The sequence below is a fragment of the Panthera pardus genome, unplaced genomic scaffold, assembly GCF_024362965.1.
Source record: "Panthera pardus isolate Hobbes unplaced genomic scaffold, ASM2436296v1 HiC_scaffold_24, whole genome shotgun sequence".
NCBI classification, from domain to species: Eukaryota; Metazoa; Chordata; class Mammalia; order Carnivora; family Felidae; genus Panthera; species Panthera pardus.
Genome location: NW_026526810.1, coordinates 53737204 through 53758988, shown reverse-complemented (window position 1 = coordinate 53758988; position 21785 = coordinate 53737204). Strand labels below are relative to the sequence as shown.

The following is a 21785-nucleotide window of genomic DNA, read 5'->3' as shown; positions in this document are numbered from 1 at the left end:
AGCATTGGAGACAGAGGTGTGTCTTCTACCCACATAAAGGTTGGCAAGGCTTTTTCCAGAGAGGACTGTTTTTAGTCTTTTTTTGTAACTGGAGGTGTCTGAGATTGGGTTGAGGTTGAACATGGCAGGGGGAGGGGGAAAGAGAGGGAGAGAGGCAAACCATAAAACAGACTTTAACAATAGAGAACAAACTGAGGGCTGATGGAGGGAGGTGGGTTGGGGATGGGCTAGATGGATAATGGGGATTAAGGAGGGCTCTGGTGATGAGCACTGGGTGTTCTATGTAAGTGATGAATCACTAAATTCTACTCCTGAAACCTATATTACATTATATGTTAACTAGAATTTAAATAAAAACTTGAAACTTAAAAAAAAAAGGAAGCAGATAGGGAGTGGGATAGTGGGAGTCAGAATTCTCCTCTAAGTAGACATCCCATTCCTGGGCTGTTCCATAGCTTTCTCTTTGGTGGGGACCCCACATCTGAATTCACCAGATATAGGAGTGGTTTTCAGAATAAGAAACAAGATGCATGGAATGCAACTTTTTTTTTTTTTTTTTTTAATAGTAGCTAATCTTTGGCTAGTGGCCACACAAGTGATAATCCTAGGGCTTTTAGGTAAACTTCCTTCAACCTTGCTTTTTAATTAAAAAAAATTTTTTTTAATGTTTACTTATTTTTGAGGGAGAGACAGAGTATGAACCCAAGAGGGGCAGACAGACAAAGGGAGACACAGAATCCGAAGCAGGCTCCAGGCTCTGAACTGTCAGCACGGAGCCCAACATGGGTCTCGAAGCCATGAACTGTGAGATCATGACCTGAGCCAAAACGAAGAGTTGGATGCTTAACTCACTGAGCCACTCAGGCACCCCTCCTTTTTTTTTTTTTTTTTTTTTTTAAGTTTTTATTTATTTACTTTTGAGAGAGAGAGAGAGAGACAGAGAGAGGGGGGCAGGAGAGAGGATCTGAAGCAGGCTCTGAGAGGACAGCATAGAGCCCAATGTGGGGCTTGAACCCATGAATTGTGAGATCATGACCTGAGTGGAAGGCAGATTCCAAACCGACTGAGCCACGCAGGGGCACCTTGCCTTTTTTTTTTAAAGTGCTCTAGAGATTTAGCATTTTATCTTTTAAGGTGATCTTATGATACACTTCTGTTGATCTTTACAACAATGCTGGGAGTAAGGAAGGGCAACTTTGAATAACTCTGTTTTACGGACAGCACACAGGGTGGACTAGACCCCATGGCCCCTGCCTCTTGACTAATGCTCTTTGTACTGTAACATGAAGCTTGTCAGAGGGACTGATTTAGGTAAAACAATTATTTAAGGATTTTGTTTTTGGATCAGTTAAAAAAATGTTTAAAGTACAAACAAAGTAAAAGTTGAAAAGTACAAAAAAAGTAAAGTACAAACAAGTAAAAGTTGAAACTGCTAAATAGGAGAAGAGTAGAGATGGGGAGGGCGAATGGAAATCCAGCCAAGAGAGCTGAGTATCACCAGCCAGCAGTGCAGAAACATGTGCACTGGGGAGGGTCCTAGGACAACAATTGCCTGATTTGGAGGGGAGCTGACTATAGATGCCACACAAGCCCTGTGGATAGCTCTGTAGAAATAGTCCCTCCTACTCTGGTTCTCCTTGGTTATCCACCCATCCATCCATCTATCCCTCCATCCATCCATTCTTCCACCCATCCATCCATCCATTCATCTATCCATCCATCCATCCATTCTTCCATCCATCCATCCACCCATCCATCCCTCCTTCCTCCATTGACCCATTCAACATTTACTGGGCATTTGTTATTGCCAGGCCCTGTTTTGGAGCCTGGGATAATATAACCATGAAGAGCCATAATCTCTGCCCTCAGGGAGCTTATGCTATAAGAGAGGGAGAACGTTCTAGTTTATTAGTTTTTTTTAGATCCTTCTTTCAAGAAGGACTTGGCTTAGCTTACAGTGAAAATATGGTAACATGAAATAGAAGAAAGTCATTAGAAATGGAAAAGCTAAGGGGCACCTGGGTGGCTCAGTTGGTGAAGCAGTGGATGCTTGTTCTTGGTTCTTGAGTTCTGTGTCGGGCTCTGTGCTGACAACGCAGAACCTACCTGGGATTTTCTCTCTCCCCTTCTCTCTCTCTGCCCTTTCCCAGCTTATGTGCTTTCTCTTTTAAAATAAATAATCTTAGGGGCGCCTGGGTGGCTTGGTCAGTTAAGCGTCCGACTTCGGCTCAGGTCATGATCTCACGGTCCGTGGGTTTGAGCCCCGCGTTGGGCTCTGTGCCGACAGCTCAGAGCCTGGAGCCTGTTTCAGATTCTGTGTCTCCCTCTCTCTGTGACCCTCCCCCATTCATGCTCTGTCTCTCTCTGTCTCAAAAAAAATAAAATAAAAAAATAAAAAAATAAAATAAATAATCTTAAAAAACAAAAAAGAAATGGAAAAGCTAAGTAATTAAGACAGAGAGGAAAGGGACCATTACATCAGACATCTAAGGTGAGAAAAGTTATTCTCCTCAGCTGCCAGGTTGCTGGGGGGCACACCCCCTCATTGTCTGAGGGAACAAACCACCTGTTTGTTGCAAGAAAACAAACTTTGCCTGAATTGTGAGAGTTACCTGTGGCTTTTTATGATCTTTGAAAAATGTCTTCAACAGCAGTTTTGCCAAATAAATGCAGAAAATTCCAGATATGCAAGTTTTTATATGGACTTTATGTAAAGTATTTCTGTTAGGAAAATTCTAGAAGGCCAGCAAGGGGCCATCCAGGTGTACAATTTTCTGGAGATGAGGCAGGGAGACTCTTGAGTAAAAGAGGTTTCATATACCCCTCAGACCTGACTATTCTGGGGAGAAGTAATGTGATAGGCAGGGAGAGGGAAACAAAAGCAAAACTTTGTGCAATCATAAATATCACACTTTTTTGTTGTAAAAATTTGGGAAAAAACTGATAGACAAAAAATGTAAATCACTTATAACTCTTATCACCCAGCAATAACTTCTTAAAAAAATTTTTTTTTAATGTTTATTTTTTGAGACAGAGATAGAAACAGAGAGCGAGCGGGAGAGGGGCAGAAAGAGAGGGGGACACAGAATATGAAGCAGGCTTCAGGCCCTGAGCTGTCAGCACAGAGGCTGATGCAGGGCTCGAACCAACGAACCGCGAGATCATAACCTGAGCCAAAGTTGGATGCTTAATTGACTGAGCTACCCAGATGGCCCCCAGCAATAACTTCTGCTAATGTTTTTTGAGCACACATTTCTAGCCATTTTTATAAATATACACATGCACATAAGCACACACACACACACACACACACACACACACACACACACACACTTTAACTGAACTAAGACCACACTGCTTGACAACTTGGATTTTTAAGAAAAAATGTATCTCATCTTTCTGTGATAATAACTTTTATACAATCTTATTCTTCATCTTAATAGCTATCTAATATTGAACTGTACAGCTGGGCCATTTTGCCTTTACCCTGTCCCATGTGGTTGGACATTTAGGTTGTTTCCAATGGAGAGTCAAAATTGTGGTCTCTAGAGTATACCAGCAGGGCAGACATCCTGTGCTGTTGTTTAGAAGCAGAGCCTTGAGCTTCACATGGAGGGACAGAGCTGAAAGCCAAACGGCTTGACAGACCTCTAGGGAGGTGCCTCCAACACTCTTCTCAGCAAACTCTGGGGCTGTCAGGTCTCAGTGTGGTGTGGGCTTAGTTTCTACACACATTCTGATTTGTGTGTCGCTATTCTCACTGACAGGCCGTGGTCACCTGCAATTCACTCCAAAACCAGCTCTAAACAATGTTACCAACACTTTGGGCTCTTATGGCCAGTGTCTCAGTCAGCTGGGGGAACTGAGAAGAGAAAGCCCAGGAGGAGAGAGCAGGCAGCCTACACAAAAATCTGAGTGCTGCTGGGGTAAACAAGTCTGGATTCCCCTGGGTGCACGGACACCTACCCTATTTCCTCATGAATGAGCCTGAGCTCTGAGCGCACACAAAGCTCCTGTGTCTGGCCAAGCAGACGAATGAGGGCGGTGTCTGCCTGAACTTTCCACCCGCCTGCAGGGTTCGCGGATCCAGACTATAAACCTCTGGAAAGCTGGCAAGAAGAAACGGCCACATGTTTGCAGGGGTGGACAGGAAGTAACAGGAAGCAGCCACCCTTGCCCGGAGGGCACATAGGAAATCAACCCTAAACTCTCATCCCTGGGGTACCCCTCACCCCCAAGGCCTGACCAGGGAGTGTGGGGTACAAGTTAAACCACTGCCATCTCTGCCCCTCCACCAAGTTCTCTCCAAAACAGAAATCTTTTTATTGGGATGAATACACACTGGGGAATTTAAAGATTTACCCTTCAACAGTTGTATCCATCAAAGCCACTGAGCCCTGGATCCTGGAACTTCTCCCTCCCAAGCTACAAAGGTCAGTTCCCAGCCCAGTTGTTGCTGGGCTATCTCTTGCCCACTTCCTCCCAGAATTCACTAGAAGCAGTTCTCCAATTTACAGGTGGGCTGAGCAGGTGGGGACGGCTCTGCTGCCCTCTGCTGTTGAAACGCTGCCACCTCATCAGCTGAGGGGGCCAAATTCTCCGAGGACAAGTGAGTCTGCAATAAAAGTGGCTTTGCTAGCATTCTCCAGTCTGGACCTATCAGTGTGGTAAATCACATTCCCTCGCAAAAGGATGCAGGGCAGACACAGGCTGCTTCACCAGCAGGTCGTGGGCCTCTCCCAGCACTGGGCAAAAGCCTTCAAGATACACTCAGTTTATCGCTACAGCTAAGAGTCACCCCAGCCAGCCTGGTCTGTGAGAGCACAGGGAGAAGAGACTTAAAGCTGGCATCGGCGAGCTCTCTGAGTGACCCTGAGATGTGGAAAGATCATAAAAAAGTGATCTCCACACTTAGGTCCCCAGTGTTGTCCCAGATGTAGTCGATGTGAGCTTAAACACCTGTGTTGAAGGGGATGTCAGATGCTCAACAGACTCAGAGATGACAGAGGCCCTGACCCACACCATCAAGCCCCCAAAGCTTCCTGGGTGACAGCAAACTAGCTGGAAGTATCAGGCGATGGTAAGCATGCCCTATGGGCTCCAGGCCTGCCTTGTTCCTCGAGGAGTCCCTGAAGGGACTGGGGTGGTGTGACGAGGGCCTGGCCACTCTCCCATGAAGGAATCCCTTCCAGATTCCAGGGGCTTGCTCTGAAAACTGCTGGTCTATTCATAGGCCCTGTGGCTTTCTGGGTTAGGTCAGGGTCTGAGAAATTCACTACCCTACCGCCTGCTAGGATATGAACACACACTAACTTCTCAGTGAGCTCATCTAACACCTTTTCGTTGGGCACCTGCTACAGCCCAGGTGCTGGGGGTATGGCAGTGAACGAGACGTGGATCACTGAATGCCTCATGGAGCTACAGCCTTATGAGGGAGACGGCCACTGTATAAATAAATCGACTGCTTGGAAGCGCAACAGTGTTGGTGTCGTAACAAAGAGCACATGTCCTAACAGGAGGCTTTGCTGCCAGAACTCCATTGCCGGCCACAGTCATAGTGGCAAATACTGTAATCCAGGGAAGGGATTTTTGTTATTTGTTCACTGATTTATTCCAGGGACCTAGAACAGTGCCTGGCCATGGTAGACTTAATATTTCTTGGTGACTGAGTGAATGAACACAGGTGAATGAGGATACCTGTCAGGTGGCACTCCTTGCATCAAGTCCTAAGGCACTCAGGTGTCTAATGAAGGGGCTAAGGCCTCTCCTGAGATGCTAGAAGAGCGGCACATGGCTTCCTTGTTTTCTTCCTCAGGGACTGCCCTTCTGCTCCAGCTGAGAGGCCTGGGCTTCCTCTGACATGGCCAGGCCCAGGCTAACATGGTCATGAGAAGCTCTCGTAGCGGTTTGCTACTTGCTTTATGGGAGTTCCTCTGGGGACAGGTTGCAGGTCCTGAAAGGAGGCTTACGGTGGCTTCCTGCTGGGCTCAGTGGTGCCTCAGGTCTTTGGAGCAACATGTTCCTGTGGGTGGCAGGCTAATGAGCCACAGAAGCCCCATTAGGCCAGAGTACACATGACGTATTTATTCATAGCTTTCATTTCAGTCAAGGAACCAATTTCCTTTAAACATATCTGAAGGATGTGGGGCGCCTGGGTGGCTTAGTCGGTTAAGTGTCCAACTTCGGCTCAGGTCATAATCACACGGCTCATGAGTTTGAGCCCCGAATTAGGCTCTGTGCTGACAGCTCAGAGCCTGGAGCCTGCTTCAGATTCTGTGTGTGTCTGTCTCTCTGTCCCTCACCCGCTCACGCTCTGTCTCTCTCTCAAAAATGAATAAACATTAAAAAAAATTTTTTTAAATATCTTAAGGATGCAAGGAAACATGTCCCCTCAGTTTGGTCATGTGGTGTAGGGCATAACCCAAGGGTGTGAAGGTGAACCCGCTCAGGAAGACTGCTCCAGAGGCCCCAGTAGCCCAGCCATCTTGTGATTGGAAAAAAAAAACCCAATTCTTCCTCTGAGTACAGGGATACCTATTTCATCTCAGGAAGAAAAAAAAAGATATTCTGGATTTATTCTGAAGCGAGCTAAGTCATATCTGACCAGAGCATATATTCCACATGCACTTAGCACCCTGAACCCTGTCATCACAAAAGGATGACCCACTCCTATGTTAATGTGTCCTTTACAGAAAGTTTACATTAAAAAACTCCTCAAGGTCAAAGCTTCCCCTCTTAATGCCTGTTGATCTTTGCCTCCACTCCGTGATCTCTCCTCCTACGCCCTCCTGAGGCAGCCAGGCAGCTCACAGGCCCACCTTCCAGCTGTATATCTCCAACCACTCTTCTTTCAGCCCCGTCTTCCTCTGTGGCTCAAGGCAAAAGATGAGAACTAGAGATCTCCAGGGTATAGCCAGCATTGCAGGGATGCTCTGTTTGGCCTATGTAGTACTTTTGAAAGTTTGAGCTAAAATTTGAAAACCAGGGGACTTTAGGCACAAATCTAGATTTGCAACTTCTCGTGAACCATCCAGGTCTATGTTCCCACAAGGCGGTGGCCATCGGGGCAGGTCAGGCCTTCTCCACCCACTGAAGCAGGGCACAGACGTCCCAACCGGCCCCCGTGGTGGGTCCCCATAAGTCCTCACTGTACTTGCAGACTCGTTTTCCTCCTGCGAGAATCCTATTTCTCAGAATCCACATCTTCATCAAATGTGGGAAAACGAGGGGGTCAAAGAGGGCGACGTGGGTTTTCTTTCCCTGGTCTGCTTTCCAGAGAGGACTGTGGCCTCTAGTGCAGACAGGTCCTTGCAGTGGACAAAAAGCTGGTCAGTCTGGCTCTGTGAGGAGCCAGGTGGGTGGCCTCACTTGGGAAGATATGGTCAGCATTGATGTGTATATCTAACACCACGGCAGGGCGGTAGACGCACTGGTCAGGCCAGGATGAATGCAGCACCCATTCGGGCTCATCTGGGGCTGCCCAGGCACAACTCAGGGAGACCCTAAAATCAGGCCCAAAGTTGCCCAACGCTGACCCGTAAGCACAATCTTTAGTGAGCACAGCTTGCTGTGCCCAGGGAAGGCCAGCAATGCCCCAGGAGCCCTCGGAACTCTGATTAGGGCTCTGAGCCTGCAGAAGCACTGTTGCCTGAGCATGTATTACCACAGTGCCTCGCAGCGCAGGCTTGCGGAGGCTGCCTGGGGTGACCTCTGAGGTCAATGGCAGCTCTCGTTACCTTAAGGTTCTGGGATTCCCCAAAACAGGTGTCACTTAATGCCAACACATGGCCTGAGAGGGATGCTCATCTGATTTTTTCATGTGACCTAAATTTACTTCTTGAAATGTGTCCCTTTTTGGTTAGTTTTGGGCGCCAGGCAATCTCTGCTTTACTCTCAGAAGCCTGTTCTCATGGATCACCATTAGGAAGATGCATTCATGGCGTTCTCTATCCTAAACCAGGAAACCCTAAAGTGGACCCAGCAACCAGCCAGACAAGGTCACATTGATGTTGCAATAGGCTCCCAGTACCTGCATTGCCTTGACCTCTGGGAAGTCCCCGGCAGAAATCTGGTATTCTCGCTGCAGCTGAAGGTAGATTTCTGGCAATCTGCTGATAAGCTCTCTCTTCTTGTTTTCCTTTCCGAATACACTTGGCATTTCCTTCTTCAGATGGCTGATGATGTAGGCATGTACCTGAAGGGGTATATGTCAGTAAGGACGTGTTACTTAGAACTGTACCCGAAAGACAAACAAGATGGCATCATAATACATAACAGGCTCCCATATTCAGGGCCACAGCCCTCAGGACAGGAGGTAAGGATCTGGGTGCGGGGGGTGGGGGTGGTGGACGTGGTGAGACACAAAGGACACATTACAAGTCTGTTTCTGGGCATGTAGAATGTGAGGTACATGAGGGAGCCCCAGATGGTGCTGTCTAAGGGTGCCTGGAAAGAGGGCCCGAAGCTCCAGATAGAGCTGGTCTGGGTGCTGGATTTGAGAGCTAGAGCAGAGGTGGTGACCAGAGCCACAGGAATGGTTGTGACCACTGAGGGAAAGTGAGCCAAGAAAACCCCCCAAGAAGGACCAGGATGGGGAGGAGCCAGAAAAAGACCTCAGGAAGTGGAATGTGACAGATAAGGGCTGTGGGAGGGGAGAGTCAGGAAGAGATGACACCTAAGTTGGGTCCTGAAGACAGGTAGGAGGGCTGTGGCTGTCCAGGAGAGGGAGAGCATGGATGGCGGTGTGGCAGTAACACAACAGGGGCCGTATTTGGGGCAGTGCCGTGTGTGTGACTGCTACACATCTCAGGGCGGGGAAGTAGACCACTGCGCATGCCAGGAGCTGTGTAGGATTAGAATGAGCATTGGCTAACCTAACGTGGTGCTGATGGGCTGATGACGTTTCTGGGAGACCAGAGAGGCCAGAATAATGCCATGAGTGCCCTGCTTCCTAAGTGGGCTGGTGGTGCTTGCCTGGGGATAGGATGGGGCGACAGGCTTGGGGAAGGTCTCTGGCACAGTTCAGTTGTGCCTGAGGGGCTATTCCGTGTCTGCGTCTGTGCAGAGAGTGAGCGGGGTGGGTGGCGCCTGGGCTGAAAGACTGGTGATTAACCACAAGACCTAAAAGAAAGTTTCAGCAGGGCTGGTGCCCAGGAGCACCAGGAAACGAAACTGAAGACTGATGTAAATGTCTGATCTGACGTAAATAGTTAATCTGCATGGAAATCTGTACCCAGTTGACAGTGAGATGAGAGAATTCCTGTAACCTCCCCATGGAGGGTGTGAACTCCGGGATCTCTACAGGTGGCACTGAAGGAGCCTAGCTGGCTCAGCTGGAGGAGCATGCAACTCTTGATCTTGGGGTTGTGAGTTCGAGTCCCATGTTGGGTATAGAGAATACTTAAAAATAAAATCTTAAAAAAGAAAAAAAAGATGGCACTGAACTCTTTTCTGTACAGGACTAGCTGCATAGGACCACCTTCCTCTAGGAGAGGAACCCCTGGGGAAATGAGGCGGAGGCTCCATAAACCCTGATCACCTGGCACTAGCAGGCCCAGGACTGTCACCCGAGGGGTGGTGAACCCAGCTTGGATGGCTCTGCTTGGCTGTGTCACCCCCTTCCTTAACATTTCCACTCTTTTTAAAATTTTTTTTTCTTTTTTTTAAAGTTTATTTATTTATTTTGAGAGAAGGAGAGATTGCATGAGTGGGGGAGGGATGGAGAGAGAGAATCCCAAGCAGACTTCGTGCTATCAGCATACAGCCCGATGCAGGGCTCCAACTCACAAACTGTAAGATCATGACCCGAGCCAAAATCAAGAGTCAGACGCTTAACTGACTGAGCCACCCCGGTGTCCCTTTTTAAAAGTTTTTTAGATGCTTATTTAATTTTGAGAGAGAGAGAGTGCAAGCAGGGGAGGGGCAGAGAAAGGGACACACAGAATCCGAAGCAGACTCCAGGCTCTGAGCTGTCAGCACAGAGCCCGATGAGGGGCTTGAACTCACAAACTGTGAGATCATGCCCCGAGTGGAAGTCGGGTGCTTAACCGACTGAGCAACCCAGGTCCCCCGAACATTTCCACTCTTCTGCTGATTTCCAACTTTAGGATGTGAAGAAATGTTCATTACAAAACCTCTGTTTGTGTATCAGAATTCTACAGAGTAATTTAGAAGTCAAGAAAATAACTAAAAATAGGAACGGATGAAAAGCAGAACAGTGATTACCAAAAGAAAATGACTATGCAGCTAGGGAAAATCCTATTAAAGAAAACAGACTTCTGTAATCTTGTGGAAGAATGGAAATTGAATAAAGGGGATAAGCAGAGACATCCTCTAGCTCAGCTGAGAGCCTCTGTGTATGGACACACACTGGGCACAGCCAAAAACATTCTGCTACTTAAAATAAGTGCGTAATGTAAATGCTGATGTGCTCAGACCAGACAATGCTAACTTTCCCATCTATATAAAGGTCATTTAACAGAAGCACACAGTGTCCTGCCTGGCTACTGATCACAAGTACAGATGAGAAGAGATGTGTCTGAACCTTTCTGTTACTAGTAAACTTATTTACTTATTTTTTCACATTAAAACAGCTTAAAATTTTTACATGATTCTTTGGGATAGAGAAACCCCAAATTTGGGAATCCTTTATTTAGAGTGTTGGACTTTAGCTGCATTCCTGAGGGTATGATGAATAAGTGGTAAGACTAGTAATTTCCCTGCCTTGGACAATGAATGTCTGGCTTGGTTTGGTGGGGTTGTGGGAAGGCCGTGGCTAACATCGAAGGACTTGGAGCAGCTGCCACACTCCAGTGGAGAACCAGCTGCTCACCAGTCGTCCTTGTGCCATTTCCTTGGCCTTGGTCCTACTGGAACCTCTGGACTGGGCCTATGGATACCTCTCCCTTCCATGCGCAGGCCTGCCCCACTCTGGAACCAGCACCAACTGAAGTAGGAGGTCCCAAGCTGCGTAGTCTACTACCTACGAGGGCTTTTTACTGAACCCCACCCCAGATCCCAGCCCGGGGGTTGTGCCAGACCCATGCAGGGCTCCCCAAGCTTCCCTCACTACCTCCTAAGGTGAGCCTTTTGAGTTGCCAGGCCTCTGCTCGGGGAAGGCTGACTCCCCACGCAGCCCCCAGCTCCAGTAGGATTGGCACCAGTTTCTTTTTTTTTTTTTTTTTTTTTTTTTTTTTTAATTTTTTTTTTCAACGTTTTTTATTTATTTTTGGGACAGAGAGAGACAGAGCATGAACGGGGGAGGGGCAGAGAGAGAGAGGGAGACACAGAATCGGAAACAGGCTCCAGGCTCCGAGCCATCAGCCCAGAGCCTGATGCGGGGCTCGAACTCACGGACCGCGAGATTGTGACCTGGCTGAAGTCGGACGCTTAACCGACTGCGCCACCCAGGCGCCCCGGCACCAGTTTCTAACACTGCTTCACTTGGCCTGACTGTGGGTGATGTGTACCTGCCACAGTTCTCCACCCACAGCCTGGCACCTGCTCTCTCACCTCAGCCCTCATGGTGTTCATTGGTTGATGACCAAGGCTCCCAGATGATGGGCTGCCATTGGACACCAGGCCTCCGGTGCCCTGACAGGAACTGGCCGGTTCTTGCACCAGGCCCCCATTCTTTCCTCCTTCTACTTTGTCTGGCACTGAGTCAGGACCCTCAGGTACCTTGTTCATGCTTGCAGTCTGCTCTCAGCTTCAACCTCCACTTCCAGAATGTTCTACTGGGCTATTTTGTGAGAGTCTCCTGTTGTGCTGCCTCTGCATGGCCAACCCCTCCTGCCCTTCCATGGACATCCTAAGACAATAACACAGGGTCAGATACTATTGTACGGGCCCTGCCTTTAAGAAGCTTATCAAGTCATAAGGTAAATTATAATCCTTAGGGTCATGGAACATTAAATCTGGAAGGGACCCCCTGTACCTAACTGAACTCCTGGTTCCAGGAAATTCATATGACTTACTCAAGGTCACAGAGCCAGTTAGAAGGTGCAAAGCCGGCACTGGCATTCAACTGTCTCATTCCTGTCCTTACAGACTTAATTGCTTTCTGTGGGTATGAATTAAAAAATGTTACTAAAGGTGTTGGAAATCTGGAATTGAAAATGAACTGTGTCCTATGGGACAACAGTGTGGGAAACTGAGACTTGAGGCTTTTGTTTTGGCTTGAGACAAAAACTTTGGCTTTTGATTGTCCCTAACTCCCAGGGACACCATGGGAAGGGCATTTGGTCTCCCTCCCCTCCCACATACAAATGCATACATTATGGCACACAACACTATGAACACCACATGGGATGTGGGTGAAGACAGCACTCTTCTGGCAGGATGGCACCTTGTAATTTTCTAAAGACTTTTGGTAAACAGAGGGGACAGCCTGGAGGCTCATTCCTGCCCTTCTGTGTCAAAGAAGTCTTTCCAGATAAACACAGGACTGAGGGCCAGACCAGGCGATGGTCCTGGGGAAGGAGGTAGAAACAGTCTGAGATCTTTTCCTCTTTATAATGACAGAAAACTAACTGAGAAGAAGGGGGACAGGAGACACAAGAGGGAAGAGAAAGAAGAGAAAGAGAGGCATGATGAGACCTGGGGCTGGAAGGCTAGGTTCACGCCCTGCCACCCCTGCCTCTTGTTGAGCAATGCCAGGTGACTCTAGCCCTCCACCTCCACTTACTCATGCACAGACTGGGAGTTTTAACTCCTACCTCACAGGGTTGTGGGTATGAGAATCAAAAGAGATCATGGATTTGGATACATCAGGAAGAGGAGTAAAAATGTTGCTTGTTATTGCCTAATGGTCAAAGACCAACAGCTGGAGGGTTCCGTAATGCCAGAGAAGGCTTGTGGTTGTTTAGTTCTTGCTGAATAATGAATAAACTCTTACTGAGTTATTAATAGTTACTGAAAAATTAATAAGTTCTATGTATTTGAATAGTAATAGGATGAATCTGGGTCCCAAGAGCTTCATTCACAAGTCAGTGACATTGAACCCTGGTTGGCTTTTGAACATTCTTATGTATAAAACTGGGAAAGCCCCACTTCATCCAATGGTGATGACTGAGGATAGATCAAGTGGATCACAATGTCAGTTTCTTTATGGGCTATAACTCAATGAGCAAAAAGAGATGTCCTTCCCTTTATTATTTAAAAAAAAATTTTTTTTAACATTTATTCGTTTTTGAGGGACAGAGAGAGAAAGTGCATGAATGGGGGAGGAGCAGAGAGAGAGAGAGGGAGACACAGAACCTGAAGCAGGCTCTGAGCTGTCAATACAGAGCTCCAAGCAGGGCTCGAACTCACAGACTGCGAGATCATGACCTGAGCTGAAGTCAGACGCTTAACCGAATGAGCCACCCAGGTGCCCCAGGATGTCCTTCCCTTTAAATATACATGGATTTATATCTAGTTCACATACATACTCTGCTACAATTGCATTAACTGTGTCCAGTGACAAGTGTTCATATATATCCAAGGTGGAGAAGCATGTACTCAGAGCGATATTGGATATATCCATCCTGGGTGTGGAGGGCAACCCCAGGCAGCGAGTGCTGGAAGCTTCCAGTGCTTATGGTCAGTAGGAGTGGAAATCCTCATGGAATTTGGGGAGCAGTTTGGACGGGAGGATTCAGGCTGGGAGAACATGGTTCCACACTATGTGTAGGTCATACTATGTGACCTCATCTGTTAGCTAACACAACCTGTTGGAGACCTGCATCTTTCTAGGCCCAGCTTAAAACTTGCATAGAGCATTTAACATCAGGAGATCAGCATATTTTAAAATTGGGTTTATGGGGATATAGAAAAAATCAGTTAATGCAGTAGAGACCCAAAAGGTGGACTCATGGGGTAGTGAGACTGTGAGACTGTAAGAGGCAGAAAAAGGCAGCTCTTGGTTCCCATGGAGCAGGGGGTTTGTTAGTCTGTTGCAGTCAAAGCTGGCACCCATAGCACCTGATTCTGAACAGCTTAAAGGGGACTCAAGGGGGCCCACCCACTCATTCATTTGAGGTCAACCTTCAAAGAGACAGGCTTCCCTACATGGACACAAATACTGACACACATACCCACAGCTGACGGAGCTATTTTTAAAAGTCCCTTGGTAGGCTAAGCATTAGTGGGTCGCCATCGGCCACCGTAGAAGGATTTCCACACCTTAGCCTGGGTCCATTTGGTGAATTTCATAACATTTAACTTCTCTACAGAAGGAATTGGCAGTGCAGAGAGATTGGAAAGCTGGGCCCTGGGTTTTACACGTGACTGGAGAACATGCTTTGAAGACAAAACTAAGTGCCACAGAGCTAGGGTGAACCCTGAAAATCACTGACCTCTCCTTTTCTTTCTCACTTTTAGCTGTTCCTTCCTTAAATGTTTTTTTTTGTTGTTGTTGGGTGAAGATCTGTAAAGGGGTGGGAACTTTTCCTACTCTTGGGCAATGTTTATAAAGGGTGGAGTCCTCACTTTTTATTTTTGTTCGTTTATTCCATAAGCATTATTATCTGGGATTTGTTTGCAAGAGCCTAATTTCCCTACTTTGGCTATTTTAATTATAGCTGAATAAAACTGAATTATATTTTTTAAATACTTTTTTGGGCTTTCCCAAAATAGCCCAAAGAATCATGAAATGAGCGTTGATTAGCATTTTAGATTGTAAACAGTCTTCAAAAAAGGATGCCTACTGATATCATGAAGATGTGATCTTTGAGGTTAACCAAAAAACCCACTCTAAGGTTTTCTCATTCCTTGAAATAGAGTTGTGAAAAAAATATATATATTAAGAAGAAGCAGGGAAACCATTACATTTCAAGAGATCTTTGGTAAGAGTGCCATTTTTCAATTATTAAAGTGTCCTTTTTAGGACACCTCGAGTTTGATCACTGTGGAACCCAGCAGGACATTAGTGGTAACACTTCTTTTACTTCTGGGTGGGATGTGACTTCTGTTGAATTAAGGTGTTCTATAAATAGATACAGGGCACACCCCAACCCAGATCTGACATCTCCTAGGTGACATTTGAAAACCTATCCTTCGCATGTTTTCAAATTGTCAGCTTGATGAACCTCTAAACTTTGCAGGGTTCCTGTGGATAAACAATTTTATAGAATACACAGAATGGCAGACTAATGCAGAAAGCAAGGACACGATGAGAAGCTATAGATGTTGTCCACTCCGCATTTCAGGTAAATGGTTTCCAGACCAAGGAGTCAAACTAACTACGGCTTGAATTTATATTTTACAACTAATGGGCTGTAAAGCCTTGGGCAAGTTACTTCACCTTTCTGAGCTACAGTTCCCTTGCATGAGAAACAAAGATGATGCCCAGCTTTGTGCAGTTATTGGCGGGATCAGATGAAATAACACATGCAATACAAATTGTAGAGCTTCTGGAATACTGCAGACCCTCAGTAAGGTTGGCTTACAAAACCGGATCAAGAGAAATAAAGATCAATATACCAAAATCAAACAGCGTTTTCCTGAAATACAAACACTGAGAAGAGAAAAACTCAGGCGACTGACTCCTTGTCCACTTAGGCAACAAGTTTACAAATGGCCATAAAATCGCAGATGGTGTAAAGCAGATGACGTTGGTTAGTGGCTAAGGCCACTGTGTTGAGTTCTGCTTCTTATCTGCCTGAGACTATTTCCTGTCCCCCTTCGCAGGATGGTACCGCCCAGCACACTGGCACTGAGAGGCTCAGCCTGGAAACATCCATACTTCACACATTTTCCTTTATGAAAAGGAACAAGCCAGATACTATTCTTAGGAAGAAAAAAAAGACAAGCTTTTTTCCTAGAAGTAAGCTCAGCAAGTTGACCGCCCCTGCCCCCCACCCCCTGCATCTACACAAGGCTCTCATTATTCCCAGTGTCAGTACAGAGCAGCATTCTATGGCCACGCTGATCCATTCAGAGGGCCTGATGCTCAAGGAAGGCAGAGAAGTCCCAAGGCACTTGGCACGCCCAGTGAGCTCTTTGCTCTTTATTTATTTATGTGACCGAATACAGCTGCGTCTTGAGTCACTAGGCCTTCAGCAGTGACTGGTAAAATAGAAATGTCCATGGGCATTTATAAATAGTTAAAAAAAAAAATCTTCAAATCTCCAAAGCTATCACATGATATCTCTGCTTTGGTTATAAAATAATGTTGGGTATTGTGTATCCTGAAGGGTAAGTTCAGCTATATCAGCTGAAGAAGAGAAATATCACATGCTAAGGGGTTACCAAATGGGGAAAAAACAGACTTCCTGCCACTAAGCATTAGGCCCAGGACTAGCACACAAGAGAAACCAGCAAAGCTGCAAATAAGTGGATTTACAAACTGGTTAGCACCACTGCCTTGCAGAACTGGAACAAAGTGGCCGTAGCTCCAGAAAGGGAGCAGCCTGGAAGAAAGGATAAAGAATGGTGGCTCGCAGGTGCACGGTGACTGGGGATCAGCTGGGCGATCCAGGAGTCCAAGTGAGCATGCACCGGGAGTGATGGCAAGCAGAGAGAAAAATAGCAGATGGAGGTCCTACGTGTGGAGCTGCAGCAACCGGGGAGGCATCTCTTTGGCTATAGAGAGATGCTGCTGGGTGAGCATCCTGGCATGAAGATAGAGGCTGCTGGGCGATGATGAGGAGGCGTTAGAAGGCCGATCGCCTGCCCGCCTGTCACCCTCAGCGAAGGGCTCTTGCCTTTCCTGGCCAAACCCCCTCCTCAGAGCACGGTGTCCACACCTCAATCAGCACACAGCTCACCACTCTGTAATGGGGGGTTTGGGGCCTCCTCTTCTACCAGCCAGGCTCCATAGTCCCGGCCCAGGGGTGCTGAGCAATACTGACTGAATGAGGCAAGGGGTAGTGGATTCTAGAAGGCTGGCCTGCTGGATCCCATGGCCAGACCAGAAGTCACTCTCTGTGCAGCAAGAGGATAAGGGAGGGGACATGGTTTCTTCGCCACCAGAAGACAAAGGGGAAGTAAGCTGGAAGTACCCTGACCAGAGTATGAGTGGATTTGGAGAGTCAGGCCTGTGGACTGGTTTCAGCAGACACGACAAAGGCACAGGGCAAGGCTGAGAGCAGGAGGGCTGTCTTTTGGTTCTAGTGTTGTTAGTCATGGATTAGGTGACTCTGGAGAAATCGTTTATTCTACCTCATCCTTCTAAACTGCAGGAGTGGATAGACCTCTGGCTTCAAAATGTGGCTGATTATCAGAATCACCTGGGGAGCTTTACACACACACACACACACACACACACACACACACACACACACGCACGCATGCACACACTCACATATACACACACAGACATGCACAGACACACTTGAATCAGAAGCTCCTGGGCAGGGCCTGGAGCTTAAAGCTCCAGAGTGCTTGTGATGATCATTGAGACTAGACAAACTCTGGGGGCACTTCCAGCAGTAGAGGAACAGGATTTTTTTTTTAAAGCCCCAACATGGGGCTAGAACTCACAGCCATGAGATCAAGACATGAGCTGAGATTAAGTGTCATACACTTAACCAACTCAGCCACTGAGGCGTCCCAAAGGAATATGATTTTATGAAATGTGCACACAACTTTTAAAGAACCATCTTTTCTTCCATACTTTTTCTTAGAGGAGTCATGTGCTGTTCTCTCTTCAGAGACGTGACAGAATCAATGACAGTCCTTGAGGGTGGTTACCAGATGACCACTTACCCTGTTGGGTACCCACCCCTGGGGCTGCTGAAAGGTTCAGCTACGAGGCGGAAGAGCCCAGAGGCCTGGCGGGCATGCTTACAGGCTCCCAGCCAGAATGGGGATGGGGTGCCACCCCCAAAGCAGCACACTCCGTGGGCCAGGCTGAATCTAGCTTCCTGCCTGGCTCCAGGCAGTAACATCGGGTTCTCCACCTTAGACCCAGGGTGACTAATGCTGGCATCTCAGCACCATACTGGTCCCACCAATGCCACCCCTCTGGTTCAGCTGGCTACATTCCCACTGGGCTAAGAAAATAGCAGCTTCCAGGTGGTAAGTGCATGATCCCTCCTGTGTGCTCTGCAAGCCAGGTCACCCTGAATCCTCACAAGCACCCTATGATGTGCTCTTACTGGCTCCATTTTACAGATGAGAAAACAGGTTTGGAAAGGTTGACTCATTTGCCTAAGACCACAGAGTAGGAGCCAGAACCTAAACAGATGTACTGATCTTGAGGCTCCCTTCTTAACCTCTTCTGTGCTCCATTCCCGAGGTCCCCTAGAATGGAACCTCTCCCACCCCCACCTTCCCTTAGAGAGGAGAGAATGGGAAGCATCCCCTGCTGCCCACCGTGTCTCCTTGGCTCACCTTGGCCAGCCTCGCTCGCTTGATGAGGTCGTTGAGTTTGCGCACGGCCGCCTTCTGCGGAAGGCTCTGGATGTCTCTGAAGAGGTCCTGGGCCTCGGCCTCGAAGAGCCGGCGGTTATCAGTGTTCTGTAGGGGCTGTGCCCAGAAAGAGCCGATGTAGACTCGAAGGACCTCGGGTGTGTTGATGACCTTGCCCAGGGACCACATGAGGGCCCCGTAGACGCGCATCAGCTGCTGCGTGTCCACTTGGTCGGCCTTGTTCAGTACCACGCGGATCTTGTCATCTTGGCCGCGGAAGGCCTTGATGGCCTCCGAGAACTCGTCTGAGATGTCCAGTTTATGAGCATCGAACAGCAGGATGATCCTGTCGACTCGCTCTGCAAACCACTGTAGGACCTGGCAGAAGTCATAGCCTAGGAGGAGAGAAGGGCACGTCAGTGTGGCCGACTGCTCAGAAGACACATTTACTAGCAGAGCTGGGGACTCACTGGTTCTCTGGCAGCTGCCAAGGACAGAGCACTTCTTTCCAAGGAGGCAGTGGAGGCTCCATGGACTGAAAATCACTTCAAATGAGTCCCCTGGGGCTGGATGCATTCAGGAGATAATGCTGAGGACCCTAGGAACCCTTCCCTGGGAAGAAACAGGAAGTGAAAAGGTGCTCATGGGCACTTTGATTGGGCATCGCTTACTTCCTTATCTGTCATTTCATTTAGTCCCCACGAGTCTCTCATTTCACCTGGTACAGTCCTGGGGATGAATGGCAAATTTGATCAATGGCTCTGTAAAACCACAGGCCCTGGGTCAAAAGTTCTCCCTTCTACCAAAGTCTCACTTTTCTGAAAGAAGCAGAAATGGTGAAGGAAGAAAACCCGGGGGCCACTTGAGGTCTCATGGGGGGTCTAGTAAGCACAACAAAAGAAGAATTATCTTCTCCTATCCTAAGTTTTTAAGAGTGTTAAGGAGGCCAAAGGTTGGCCTGCCCAAAACTTTGACCAGTATTTATCATTTGGACTATTTATACCTTAAGTAAGTTGTAAATATTAAAAAAAAAAAAAAAAAACATGTCTCACAGCCATTGTGTGAAATGTCTTTTGCCAATTTCTTTTTAAAAATGGCTAGGCCCACAACAGATTCTGTTTAGTTCGGTTTGGCCATGTGCCAGTATGCTCCAAATCGTGCAGCTACATAAACACTCCTCACAGGCCATGGTCAAGGCCTGTTTTGGGCATCTCCCTGGGGAGGCAGAGGCCCATGAAAAGCAAATAAGAGGAGACTAGTGCCACCAGGTTTATTTATTTAAAAAAATTTTTTTTAATTTAACATTTATTTATTTTTGAGAGACAGAGAGAGACAGAGCATGAGCAAAAGAGGGTCAGAGAGAGAGGGAGACACAAACTCCGAAGCGGTCTCCAGGCTCGGAGCTGTCAGCACAGAGCCTGACACGGGACTTGAACCCACGAACCGGGAGATCATGACCTGAGCCGAAGTCAGACACTGAACTGACTGAGCCACCCAGGCGTCCCAACCAGGTTTATTTTTAATCTCAGTCTCATTAGCTGTGGACTCAGTCTCAGTGCAGCCCAGTTAAAGCCCAGATGGCAACTTTCCTGACGCCTATTTGGTGCTATCACCCCTTTTAATAGATTTTGAGAACTCCCAAACACACATAAAAGTCTCAAAAACAATATGATGAATGCTGATATACCCAACCCATAACTTTAATAAATTTTGACACTTGGCATTGTTTGCTTCAGATACTTTAAAGAATTTAAGTCTACTTTATTTATATTACAAAATACTCATACAGCAGTGAGGATGAATTGGATTTTCACTTGTCAACACAGGCCAATCTCCAAAAGACTGGTGAGTAAAAAATCAGGTTTCAAAAGAATGTGTACAGTAGGATAACATTCACATAAAATGTTAAAAAAACAAAGCAATACTCAAGAGCCAATGGATACATACTATACAAACATACAAAAATATTAATACCAAATTTGGGATACTGACTGACTCTGAGGGATCTGAGGTAGATAAGAATGTGTCTAGGGAATGATCTATTTTCAAAAATAAAGGGGGGCGATTGACTAAAGTTTCCATAAATTTGAAGAACAGGTGTAAGGGGAGTAGCTGAAGAAAGAAAGGATTCAGACACAATTTTAATAAGGAAAACAAAACCTTCAGAAATGCTGAAGCCCCCCGTAGACCCCTCCCCAAGCACATCCCCCAGAGGAAAGCACCACCCTATATATGGTGTTTATCATCATTATATGTTTGTATATTTCCCGTTTGTGCCTTTCACTTCTCTATTCTGTCTTTCATGGTGGCACTCCCTGATTCCCTGGGGACAAGGAAGGCAAAGGTAATTGTCAGAATGTGGGCCAGAGTTTATTTTGATCACTATCAGTAGTCAGGTTAGAACAGAGGAAAATCAAAGACCTACTGAACGGGGTCACACTGTAGCATGTAAGGATTCAGAGTCAAGATTTCACTCTGAGCTCTGTCCCTGCAGGGCCAGAACATAAGGCCTCCCAAAGTGGTTCTGTCATTTGAGGCAGACTTGGGTGCCAGAGAGCCCCAAACCCCAGGTAGGAGAACCTCAGCAGGTGAATGATGATGCTATGCCCTGGTAGTCAGGTAAGATGTTTTGGAAGTGACCACTAGAAGGAGCTGCATGTAGACACTGGAGTGGACGCAAGTTGAGTTTTGCTGAACACCCTTCCTATTGGGAGGGGTGGGGTCCCCTGCGCATCACAGAAGCTGAAGGTGTGGCAGGCAGTCCCTTACCCTACTCGTTGGCAGTCTGCGGTACAGGCAGGTGATCTAGAACCAGACAGTCATCTCCTTGCACCAGAGGGGGGTATTAAATCTTGACAGAAGGATGCAAAGCCACAGGGAAAATGAGAATTTATTCATGGCAGAGGAGCTGAGTTGACAGTCCAGTGGTGGTGGATTCCTAAGCTAGTTTTCGAGACTAGCTCTCCAACGTACCCATTAACTCGGTGAACAACCTGATTTTCTGCAAATTTCCTTTTCTGCCTCAGGTAGCCAGAATTAGCTTCTTTGATTTGCTACCAAAAACCATGGCTGGTGCATAATTTTCTCCACATGTGAGTATTTCTGTTCAGAAATACTCTTACAATCAGTGCCAAGAGAGACTTGCCGCTCCCCTCACTGTCACCAGTGGCACATGTGCAAATTCAGCCATGGAGACACGCATCTCTTCCTCCAAGGACCACCCGGATTGAGTGGCTGGCCTTGACATTACCACGGATTTAAACTTCCACTTAAATTTGGGCTCCTATAGTTATTTTAAATGTCTTTTTAAAAGACATCACTCCATGAAATAAGTCAGTCAGAGAAGGACAGATATTATATGTTTTCACTCATATATATGTGGATCTTAAGAAACTGAACAGAAGACCATGGGGGAGGGGTGGGGGGGAGTTACAGAGAGGGAGGGAGGCAAA

The 21785-nt window shown here is 47.0% G+C and overlaps 1 protein-coding gene across 1 annotated transcript in view; it reads right to left on the bottom strand.

Annotated features, from left to right (window-relative positions):
• The window catches only part of EHD4 (EH domain containing 4), an 88179-nt gene that overhangs the window by 5007 nt on the left and 61387 nt on the right, over positions 1 to 21785 (bottom strand). Inside the window, exons 4-5 of the mRNA XM_019442489.2 lie at positions 18316 to 18728; positions 8030 to 8194 (exon numbers count right to left, since the gene is read on the bottom strand). Coding sequence (XP_019298034.1) covers positions 8030 to 8194; positions 18316 to 18728 — 578 coding nt within the window. The remainder of the gene's footprint in view (positions 1 to 8029; positions 8195 to 18315; positions 18729 to 21785) is intronic.